Source organism: Rhinolophus sinicus, chromosome 17 (genome assembly GCF_057876585.1).
Source record: "Rhinolophus sinicus isolate RSI-liver-muscle chromosome 17, RSI-T2T, whole genome shotgun sequence".
Taxonomy (NCBI): domain Eukaryota; kingdom Metazoa; phylum Chordata; class Mammalia; order Chiroptera; family Rhinolophidae; genus Rhinolophus; species Rhinolophus sinicus.
The window spans coordinates 57,504,362-57,516,580 of record NC_142517.1 but is presented as its reverse complement, the minus strand read 5'-3'; the positions used below and the strand labels follow the sequence as shown (position 1 = coordinate 57,516,580).

The 12,219-nt window shown below is 33.0% G+C and overlaps 1 protein-coding gene and 1 non-coding gene across 6 annotated transcripts in view; both read left to right on the top strand.

The window, feature by feature from the left end:
- ACAP2 (ArfGAP with coiled-coil, ankyrin repeat and PH domains 2) overlaps positions 1-12,219 on the top strand; it is a 132,458-nt gene that overhangs the window by 84,470 nt on the left and 35,769 nt on the right. For all 5 annotated transcript variants that reach the window (XM_019723444.3, XM_019723436.3, XM_019723422.3 and 2 more), the window contains exons 8-10: positions 188-283; positions 5,807-5,881; positions 10,744-10,856. In XM_019723444.3, the coding sequence (XP_019579003.1) occupies positions 188-283; positions 5,807-5,881; positions 10,744-10,856 (284 nt within the window). The remainder of the gene's footprint in view (positions 1-187; positions 284-5,806; positions 5,882-10,743; positions 10,857-12,219) is intronic.
- Positions 6,614-6,775, top strand: LOC141568096 (U1 spliceosomal RNA). The gene has a single exon (XR_012491106.1). It is a non-coding gene; the product is annotated as a U1 spliceosomal RNA (small nuclear RNA).

Genomic DNA, 12,219 nt, shown 5'->3' with positions numbered 1-12,219 from the left:
TCATATTTGCACCTTTCTGAAATGCTCTTTTAAGAAAAATGACTCAGTTTAATTTTAAATGGGTTTGATATTTTGGTCTCTTGCAGAATAATTTCTAAATAGTAGATATGAAAAGGATTTTTTAAAATTTTGGAATATTTGTCTTAAGAATTGATTTTAAAATGATAATCTTTTTTTCTCCTACTAGATGTTATCCTTTATGTTTGCCCATTTGGCCTTCTTTCACCAAGGATATGATCTATTTAGTGAACTTGGGCCCTACATGAAGGATCTTGGTGTACAGGTAATGTACTATACTTCTTGATTCTGTGTTATACACCGATACCTATTTTTTTAAATGAGATATAATTGACACATAACATTATATTACTTTCAGATGTACAATATAATGATTTGATATATGTATATATTGTGAAATGATCACCATAATAAGTCTAGTTTACATCCATCACCCCATGTACTTATAATTGTTTTCTTGTGTTGAGAATTTTTAAGATCTACTCTTATATCAACTTTCAAATATACAATACAGTATTGTTAACTGCATGTACATTACATCCTCAGACTGCATTTATTTTATAAGTGAAAATTTGTACCCTTTGATGCATTTCACCCGTTTCTTCCTCCCCCTCACCCTCACTTTTGGCAACCTCCAAATTGTTCCCTGTATCTATGACTTAGGGTTTTTTCATAAGGTACATGGAGATCATATGGTATTATCTTTCTCTGTCTGACTTATTTCACTTAACTGTGATGCCCTCTAGGTCCATCCATATTGTTGCAAATGGTAAGGCTTCATTCTTTTTTATAGCCAAATAATATCCCTTTGTATATATGTACCACGTCTTCTTTATCCAGTCGTGTGTTGATGGACACTTAGGTTGTTTCCATTTGTTGGCTATTGTAAATATTGCTGCAGTGAACATAGGGATGTATTTATCTTTTCTAATTAGTGTTTTGGATTTCTTTGGGTAAATTCCCAGAAGTGGAATTGCTGGAACATAAGGTAGTTCCATTTATAATTTTTGAGGAATCTCCATAGTGTTTTCCATACTGGCTGCACCAATTTTCAATCCTACCAACAGTACACAAGGGTTCCCTTTTCTCCATATCCTGGCCAACTCTTGTTATCTCTTGTCCTTTTGATACTAGCCATTCTGACTGGTGTGAGGTAGGATCTCATTATGGTTTTGATTTGCATTTCCCTCACCTTTTCATGTACCTGGTGTGTTCTGTGGAAAAATGTCTGTTCAGATCTTCTGCCTTTTTAAAAATTGGATTGTTTATTTTTTGCTATTGAGTTGTATGCATTCTTTATATATTTTGGATATTAACCCCTTATCAGATACATGATTTGCAAATATTTTCTGTCATTTGGTAGGTTGCCTTTTCATTTTGTTGATTGTTTGCTGTGCAGAAGCTTTTTAGTTTGATGTCCCACTTATTTCCTTTTGCTTTTGTTGCCTTTGCTCTGATAAGTATTTTTTTTTAAATTTAGCATATTGGGAAATTTAATATTCATTTATTTAATGAAGAAGATTGATGCTACAGCAGATTTATGTCTGGCTTAAAAGTATAACCAAAAAGGAGACTTAAGTTAAAAAATGTTTCAGATAGCATATGAGGGTGCCGAAAAGAAAAAATTTAAAAACAAAGTGCTTGTTTTACAGTATACATAACTTAATTTATTTTTCTTTTTTTGCATTTGGAGAATTGAGTTACTGTCTTAATGGTTTTTTCATTTGAGTTATATCTCTTTTGTTTGTTTTAAAAAAGATTTGTATTTTGGTATTTTGAATAATAAAATTTGGGAAGTTTCAGATTATAGAACTCTTGTGAACTTTTTCATTTTATACAAACATGCACATGTGTGAATTGTTCATATATAAGAACATTATATAGGAATTTCATTATGTTCAAATTATTTTTGATATCTGATCAGAACTTTATATCAGCTCTGGTCTGGGACATTTTTTTTGTTGTTGATTGGAGAACCTTCTGGATTTAATAATATTAATTTTTAGGTGATTTTCTTTCCCAAAATGGTTCAGGTTACTTTTTGAGGAAAGGGAATTACGGATGAAAAATAGAGTTTAGGGAAATGGAAGAAAGGTAATAGTGGAATGAGAATTGCATTCATTGACTGAAATTAAATGTGGTGCGCAAGCTGATGTATATTGAGGTGGTGTTGGGGAGGGACAGTGTTCAGGGCACATGCCGTGAATTACAGAGGTGCTGTTCTTGGCCTCCTTAAAACTTACTCTATTAGACGAAACCAAAAAGTCATTATGCTACTTATCTCTGTGCTAAGTGCCCTGTCTAGGTATATAAATTGAGATTCGTTTTTTTTGCATGTGATAGGAAACTGAAAATAGTAGCTTCAACAAGATAGAATTTTATATCTCATATATAAAGTCAAAGGCCTGGTAGGGTTGATCTGCAGGAACCCAGACATAGTATATTTTTTTATTCTACCTCGTTGTTCAAAGTGGCTGATCAAGCTTTAGCCATCATACCACAATTCCTACTAACCGAAAGGAGGAAGGGGGAAAGAAAGATGCAGTCCCTCTCTTTAGGGATATTTCCTGGACACTATACACTTCTGTGTACATCTCAATGTCATAATGGCTGCAAGGAAAGCTGGGAAATATAGACTTACTGCTAAGTAACCATGTGATCGACTAGAATTTGGGCGTTTATTGTTAAGACAGGAGAGAAAGTGGATATTGGGGGGCAGCTAGCATAGTGGAGGATCAGTATTAATAGGGACATATAGATAGGCCATCTAACCCAGGCTGGGGATGAAGGCAAGACCTAGGCTTTAGGTACTCCCCGATCTCATCAAACGTTAGATTGTACCCTCACCTTACATTGAGCATAATTTACAAAAAAATGAGCTGGATTGTAGTTGACTAGTTAAAAGAATTGTATATTTTAGGCATTCATTGATTTCAGTTTTTCAGTTTTCCCCCTCCCAGATCTCAAATAATTTTGCAGGTCTTGAAAACGATCGAAGCCCTGGTGCCTGTAGTGCCCAGTGGATAATAAGGCCTGTTTGGAGGTGGCCAGTTAGGATATTCTTTTGGTAATTCAGTTATGAGATAATGGCATCTGGAACTAGGGTCATGGCAGTAGGGATGGACTCAAATAGATAGAAGTGAGCGATATGTAAGATATAGCCAAGTTGAGGGTAGTGAGACATGAGGAGTTCAGGTTTAAATGTGTTGATTTTTGAGCATATCTAAGTGGATGTATCATTTGGATGTATCAGAGAAAGATAAAAGGCTAGAGGAGTCAGTAGCAGATAATTGCTAACTGAAACCACAAGAATGGGTGAATTGACCTAAGGAGAGTTAACAGGTATCAGAATCATGGAGCTGTTTTTTTAAAATGTAAGTGCCCATGCCTAAAGATTTTGATTTGGTAAGTTAAAGTCAAGGTCTACTAGTATAGTGTAAAAAGAAAATCTGGTTTGGGACAGGGCCCTAAGAATGACCAACTTTTAAGAGATGGCTAGGAAAGAGGAGCTCCATGAAAACAAAATGAGAGAGGGGCTAGAAAACTGGGAGACTGTGGTAGCACAGGCTAAAGAAAGAGGGTCTCAAAAAGAAGGGGTTGTTATCAGTACAAATATTGGAGAGAAGATCAAGTAAACCTAGGACTGAGAACCACCCATTGGGTTTAGAAGCAAGAAGGTTACTTGTTACCTCTGTGAGAGTTGAGGGTCCTAGCGGCAGAAATTCTAAACTAATTTAGAATTAGAAAGCTAAATACAGTGGGTAAGTGAAAATGAAATGGGCAAGTAGAGAACAGAGAAAAATTTTCAAGGAGTTGTGTTATGAAGGAAAGAGAAAGGTGGTAGGTAGAATGGAATGTGTGTTAGAGGCAAGTTTTATTTCAGGTGGTCTGTTTTGCATAAATTTAAAAGTGGATGAGAATGGCAAAAGTTGAAAAGCAGAAAGTGATGGTATGTGAGGTGATGGAAATGGAAGGGATTCAGAGCACAGGTAGAAGATTGGGGGCACCTGGCTAGTTACAAGAGCTGTTATACTCATGATATAACACAAATAGAAACATGGGGCATATCCTGCTGTGCTCCAAGCTCTCTCTTCCTGATATAGTCGCCAGCATCTAGGAGACTGCTCGGCTTCACATCTCCCCAACTCATACTTCCCCCAACCCTCTTCCAAGTTGAAAAATAATTTTTTATTTATACTTCTGCCCCAACAGAGAGGGAGGGGAATTTCCCCCCCTTTCTGCCGCAATACCAGTGGGTTGGGATGCAGCAGAGGAATTGACTACCAATTTGACAGGCAGAAAACCATTACTTGCAGTACTATGTGGAAAATCCATGCACTCAAGTTTATAAATATTAGTTTGAATCTTGAGGGCTGCCTTGTACTGTACTTTAATCTGAATGAATAAATAATATTCATATGCCATTTGATTAAAGGCTGTAAAACCATGGTATAATGGTTGTTCCACTTATTCAGTATAAAAAAACTATTGAGGACATTTTCCTAGGTCAGCATGTGCCAGCATTACCCATTAAATCAATGTTACATGCCACTAAGGTGTGTATGTATTAGATCCTAAAGTGGAGTAGTATAGTTACGATCTAAATCAAATATTTCATAATAGTGATAGTTCTGTTTCAGTGTGTTTTCTTTTTGTTCTTTATTACTATTCAGTGATACTAAGATTCTGTGGCCAGAATTATTCTCCTGTAGAAAAAAACATCATTTGTGACAGAGTGAATAAAGGATCAAACAGTTTTTTAAGAAGACTTTTTTCAATTAAGCTTTTAAAGGATATCAAGTAAAACATTTGGACGTTTAATACTTTATCTTCCATAATCCTGTTGATATTTACATTTTTTGTTTATTCATTGATCATACATTACTCAGTTAGAGGTCGTGGGGGTTCAAAGACGTGACATGCATCACAGTCTAGAACAGCAGAAGCACATAATGGAGTGTTTTATAACCCATTTGTTTGTTATTCCAGCGAAGAGAAGCTCAAGCAGGCAGTACATTTTGTCATAATACTGGAAATCAGATACTTTTCTTTTGATGGAAAATTGTCTTTTCTGATGGAAAGGAACAAGAAAGAAATGGGTTTATTATTTCATAAGTTTTTTGAGCTTTTAAAAAAGAATCTAAAAATGGGTGATTTTTTAATACCCTGGTCTTATGAATGATTACTAGTCTCTTATTATCACTAATATTTTTTAGCTTTTTCTTTTACCTGGTGAATTATTGTTCTACCTTTTAGGTTTGATTATAACATTAGGAAGTTAACTTGAAAACATGAAGCATCTTGAGTGATTGAAAGTCTTGTTACGTTGAACTTGTGAGAGTGGGCCTTGGGCCTGTGCTAGCTTAGCTGCTACTTTTTTCTGTTTTGGAAAAAAATCACCAGTGTATCTTCTTTCTATCTTTGATTGTAACTACCAGAATTGCTGAGTGGGACAGCAGGTAACTTAAGCTGGAGTAGTTTTTTTTAATTCAAGAAGAGAACGTGTTATCACTGTTGTGCCCTTTACAAGGCCTCTTGTCACATTTTCTTGAACTGCGACTGTTCTTAGAAATGTTTTCCCTAGAGGAGTTAACAGATCTTCTCAAAGAGAAGAGGATTTGATACTAGGAAAAAAAAGAACCCAAAAAAAGACTTCCACTTTAAAGTTGTAGCCAAAGTGCCTTTTGAAGTTAACTTAAATTGACTGACTTATTGGGAATATGATTTTAAAAAATAAGCATACTTGTTTTTAAAGTCTGTGTAATTTTCTCCTTTTCCTCCTTTATAGTTGGATCAATTGGTTGTGGATGCAGCAAAAGAGAAAAGAGAGATGGAGCAAAAACATTCCACCATTCAACAAAAGGTACTTGAGGGGAAAAATCAAAGAAGATTAACTTCCATTTTACACAATTGTTTGATTATTGGTTTCAGCAAGATACCATTGTGTTAGAACAAATCCTTTGAGGTGCTTTAATAGTTAAATTATATGGATTAATTCCTCCTTTTTTTGTGAAAAGTGAAATAGTTTTCAGATGTTCTGGCATTTATTTTATTATTATTTTACATCAGAATATTTGGAAGCCGTGCTCTTGAACCAGTTGATAAAAATGTCAATCTTTTAGGGCCTTTAACTTAAAAGTGGCCCTTCGTTAGAATTTAAAACACTATTTATAGTTTCAGTTAGGAAATCAACGCCTGTAAAAGCGTGAGGGTAGGGCTGCGGTGGGGGCGGCGTGGAGGAGGACCCTTAGCATCAGCGTGTGTGTTTGGTATTCCAGACTTTCCAGCTGGAGTGACTATACGGCAACATTCCCCATCTCTCATGGGATGCTGAAATGTCACTTGCATTTCTTGCTAATTTGCCTAAGCTTAGCTAAACTGATATTTGAAAAACGTATTTCTAAATGAAAATTTAGATATACAACCAGTTTTTATTTCTGGGTGCTAAAAGCTTTTAAAATGACACACCTGGAACTCAACCTAATATTTTATCCTGTATAGTTAGGGATTTTTTTTTTTTTAATGTAGTAATCTGAAAATAAAAGAGAATTGGAGATTGCATGTGATAATACAAGTATGTGACAAGATGTCTTGTATACTTACCTGTCATGGGAGATACCATGATTAAGAAGGTGGTTTTGACAGGGTGAGGCTTATCCATCGCACTCTGGCTGTGCTGATCCCTGCAATTTTCCCAAATGTGGGAAGTTCAGCTGCGTAATTTGTGGTGGCGGGGACTGCATTTGTACTTTCCTCTAAAACAAAAGAAACAGCTGCCTTCTAGCATTGCTTTAAGAAATCTGTTCCTGTGGTGTTGCGAGGTCAATCAACTTTTATTATGGTTTATTTACATTTAAAATACCAGTAAACTAGATCTGATGTAGAGCATACCAGTGAAAAAAAATGAAAGTGAAATCAGTAATAAAAGTAAGGAAAATTTTATTGATGATGGGTTATTAATACTCAAAGAGAAACATTGTTTAAAAAAGCGAAGATTGTCCACCACACCGTCTTAAATTAAATTAGAAGTGTCTAGCTATAGTCAGGCAAGACTAACCTGACTAACCATGGTTTGTTTTGCTTATGGTTAAATCACTTTTGGTTGGGTAACTTATTTTAATGATATTACCATGAAAAGGTTATTAAAAATTGGAACCAATCATTTCTAATTAAAACAAGACCTTGATATTTGTAGAAACATGACTATTTGCTTAAACTAAATTATTTGATGAATGTTACACGTCTTTTAATATCTTTCGCTATTATATATACAACTCAAAGGTGTAGTTGATTATTAAATCTAAATAATTTATTTGATTTTAAGTAATAATCAATTACTGTTTTCCTTTAAAGAAAGTGCTCATTATGTATACTTACCTTTTTTCTGCCCTTAAATGCTGACACAAGGCTGCATTACAGGTAAAAAAAAAAAAAAAAAAAAAGGAACAAAGATCCAGTTAACTAAAAATTAAGAGAAAGTACATCTAATGTAATTATTTAGATTTTCAAGAATTGAAGTTAAAGAAATAATGATACTGTGCACATTCATGCAAACTATTTTTTAAAATGTATCCCATTCCCAGCAGGCAGCACTGGTGAGAGTTCCCATTGCTCCTTGCTACCTCATTGTCTTGTGAGAGTTTTTAATTTTTGCCAATTTTGGTGGGTAGATTTTGAAATCTCATTGTGGTTTTAATCTATGCTTTAGTCACAAATGAGCTTGAGCACTGTCCCCTATGTCTGTTGTCATTTGGATATCCTGTTTGTGAAATGTCTGTTAGTCTTTTTTCCATTTTTTTCCATCAGATTGTCTAACTGCTGATCAAATTCTTCATATATTCTGATATAAGCTCCCTTTTGGGGTATATGTGTTTTTAATTTTCACGTAGTTTTTCTAATGTCTTACGGTTTTTGGGTTTTTTTGTGTGTGTTTGTGGTTCCTTTTTGTGTTTTGTTTAATAAATTCTTTCCAACACAAGATCATGAAGATGTATCTCCTGTGTAATGTTCTAAGTCTTTATAGATTTGCCTTTTATGTTCAGATCTTTAATTCATCTGTAATTGATTTTTTGTTTATGATGTGAGGCAGAGATCCAGTTTCCCTTTATTCTCACATTGGTAGCTAGTTGATCCAGAATCAGTTATTAAAAAATTTGTACTTTCCCTACTACTGTGTGTTTTATCCTCTGTTATACATCACATTTCCATACATGTGAGGTCTGTTTCAGGCTCTCTATTCTGTGTCATTGGTCTTTTTGCCTTAATTGTGCTAATACTATGCTGTCTTAATTATTTTAGCTTTGTAGTATATGTTGATATCTGACGAAGCAAAGCCTTCTACCTTCTTTTCTTCAAAAGTGAATTGCCTAAATTGTGCATTTCCATATAAATTCAGGAGCAGCTTTTCAGGTTGCATAAAAATAGCTTTTTGGATTTTGATTGGGATTGCATTGGATCTATGAATCAATTTGGGGAATTGATATCTTTATTTTACAGTATCTTCTAATCCATGAGCTTGAAATATTTTTCCATTTAAGTTTTTTTAAATGTCCTTCATAAAATTTAATAACTTTCTTGAACATCTTTTGTTAGATTTATTCCTAGACACTTATAATGCAAATGTTATTATAAATGTTATCTTAAATTTTTTTCTTCCCTGTTTACTTGTGTTATATATTAGAATAAAGTTGATTTATTTTTTGTATTGGTTTTATGACCAGTAATCTTGTTAAACTTTCTTTAATACTAATTTATCGCTGAATTCTTGTGGATGCTCTGTGTATGAAGGCATATCATCTGCTAATAATGATAGTTCATTTTTCTCCTTTCCAATCCTTTGCTTTTTGTTACCGTGCTGGCTAGGACTTCCAACATAATCTTGAATCAAAGTGGTAATTAAGGTTCTTCTTATTTGCTTGCAATTGCAAAAGGGAAAGCTTCTCTTAGATTGCCTTCATTGGCCTACCTTGGTCATGCCTTCTGGTACCTGGGCCCCATACCAAAGTTTCAAGTTCTCCTGGTGAGGCAAATGCCCCTAAGGTGAAAGCTGGCTTCCTTGCTCTGCTTACCTCTTTGGCTTCCACTTTTCACTTAATCTTTTGCCTTTGAGTATTCCTTTCTAATTCATCGGCTTATCGATATATTTAAATTCAAATGTTATATATTATATCCAGCATTATTAGTTGCTTTCAGTATAAAATCAAGTAATCTGTCATGTTTTATGTACTATAAAATATTAATTTGATATTAGTAGTAATTAAGTAGAAGAGTTAATTTATCTCAAGAAATGTAGTTGAAAATTAGAATTCTATAATGCACTGCACTCTCAAGGAAGTCTTATTTGATGTTTCAAGTAGCATCAGGGTTATTAAAAACCTGCCAGTGTTACAAATGAAACCTTTAGGATGTGGCCCAACTCAGTTGTATCTTTTGCTGACTTACTCCTGTCTGCATAAATAAATTATAGCTTCAAATAAATTTTAAGTGAGGCAATTAAAGTTTCCCTGATTTTTTTTCCAAAGAAAAAAGTAGGAAGAAATATAGCAATTCATTTACAGATTCTGTTTCATTTGATTATTTTGGATTATCATATCTTTTTATTGTTAAATGTTGAGACACGTCAGAAGAGATTTTGCTTTTACTTTTGAATTTAGTCTATTTTCTTTTTTAAAAAATCTTTGTAGACTCTTAGATTTGGAAGGCTCTTAGATGAGTCTCACTCTGCCTCCCCGTCAGTGCAGGACCTACACATACATTCCAGCCATCTTTGCAGGTGGTCATCCAGCCTTTGTCAAAATCTTTCTCAAGACAGAAAGTTTACTACTCCTTATTAGGACAGCATTTTAATTTCGATCACAGAAGTAATTTTGAAAGTTCTGAGACTGATTTTTAAAGTTTTAAATTTGAGGATAACAGCCATCTTGCAGTTTTGTTCAAATTACTGTGGAAGTTCATCAGGAGATATTTTAAATATAGGATTTCTGATTTGAAAAGTTCGTGAATCCTTGGAAGAAAATTGAGTTTGAATTGCATTCAAGTGAAGATTAGAATGGTAGAAGAAGATCATGAGTGATTCTGTAATCTTCATAAAAAAGTGAGCTCAGCATACCCACTTCAAACTGTGGTTCTTTGCAAAACTAAATTTTATTTTAGGAAAAAAATGCCTTTGTCTTATTTCTAAACTCCCAAATAGTGGGGTTATTACTCCTATCAGCTTGAAAAACTACTATAATATTAATATATTTAGAAAATAGTGGTAAATTTAAATAATCCCAATTAAATATATCCATATTCCCTTTTTTGTTGGCATACATATCACCATAAAATGTTGGGAAAATATGAAAACATTTTAAACGTAACACCCTATATAATATTTAGTTGTTCTCTGTCTATTTGTATACATATTATTTTGTAGTTTTAATCACAGTGTATATACAATTTATATTTTGTTTTCTCTTTTAGAGTATTTTTTATATAATCATCTGTGTTTTATATCATCATGATAATAATTATTGCATAATAGTCCACTGAATTGAAATACTTTAATATGTTGAAACATTTTTCTATTATCGAACAGTTAGGTCTCCCCCTTTTTGTGGCTATGGTTGATAATAACTATCTTAATATAAAGCTTTTCTACCAGTTGAGCTGTTTCTGTAGGATAAATATGTTGTCTAGGGAACTTAGTCAAATCATATGAACTTTTTTATGTGTCATTTTGTCTAGGATTTCTCCAGTGATGATTCTAAGTTAGAATATAATGTAGATGCTGCAAATGGCATTGTTATGGAAGGATATCTGTTCAAACGAGCCAGCAATGCTTTCAAAACTTGGAACAGGTAATATATTTCAAATACTAGTCTTAGTCTTTCCATATTCTCAATTTTCTGGCTTTTACTGTGATTTGGCAACTCTTTCCTTCATAATTCTTTAAATTGACAGTCCATAGTAATTTTCCTGAACCCGGTCCATTGAAGATAAGATGCCCTTCTAAGAAAGGGGAACCTAAGAAGCAAGTGAAAAATGACAACACGGATTCTAAATGATAAGATTTAAGCAAAGTTTAAAACAGGAAGCAAGGAGAATTTTTATAATACTCGGTCTGTAGGGACTAGACCATTATAATAAGTAAAATTTGAATGTTAGCTACCTTTTATATTTATTTTGAAATAAATCTGATTATAAATTATGTATTGAATATAATGGGTAAATAGGCCAAGTGAGCTTTTTCCCCGTTTGTTTTCCTCCTCTATATGCTGTTTATGTACATTTTTACTTAGTATTTACTTACGAATTTTAAGCTAGGTGATGCTGATCTTTTGATCTTTGCAACAACTTTAATAGAAGTTTTAAGAAATACGATTGTTCTTACGTGAAGTGTGTGTAGCAGCTGATGCTCCTTTATTCTAAACTTGATAGCTACCAAAAACTCTGAATATTGTTTGCTGAATTTATTTTTATAAAATATTAATCCAGTAAATGAATGTATAAAATACTTTATTGTATTTTCCCATGTATTAATATAATAAAGTAGAATAACTTCAGACATTAAGCATAAATTAGAAGATTAGGTTGTCTCAGGATCATCCTTCTGAATGGCATTGATTGTTCTTTTATTCAAGGGTGCCTCTTTTTTGCAAAAAATAAAAGTAGAACACTTTTGTAATAATTGAGAGTATTGGGTTCTGGTTAATTGATTTACTATTGTTGGTTGAATCTATATATATTTTTTGCTACTTGAACAGGATATGATACACTTAATGATAGAGAAGATTTTAAAAAATGTACATTAGCCAAATAAGTAGAATTTTCTTGGTAAGTTTAGTATACATTTTTGTTTAAATGGAAATGATTATGCTTGAATATTCAATATATTGAAATGGGTTCCTACTGCATTTATTTTGATTTATTCGTGATGAGGTCATATAGAAAAAACATTCACTGATATTTTCAAATGTCAATGATTTATTCAGTATTTCTTTAGAATTTGATACTTCTAAATGTTTAAATGGTACGTGATGTGTTTTATTTGAAATAATGTTTCTTTACCTGAGAATGAATATAAAATGGAAAGAATAATGATTATATATGATATAAAACCTCTTTGAATAATGTAGAACTTTAAAAATAATATATGACTATAGAAGGACCAATTAAGATGGTCTAGTGAGAAATAATATTTCTAACTATTATAAAAAGAAA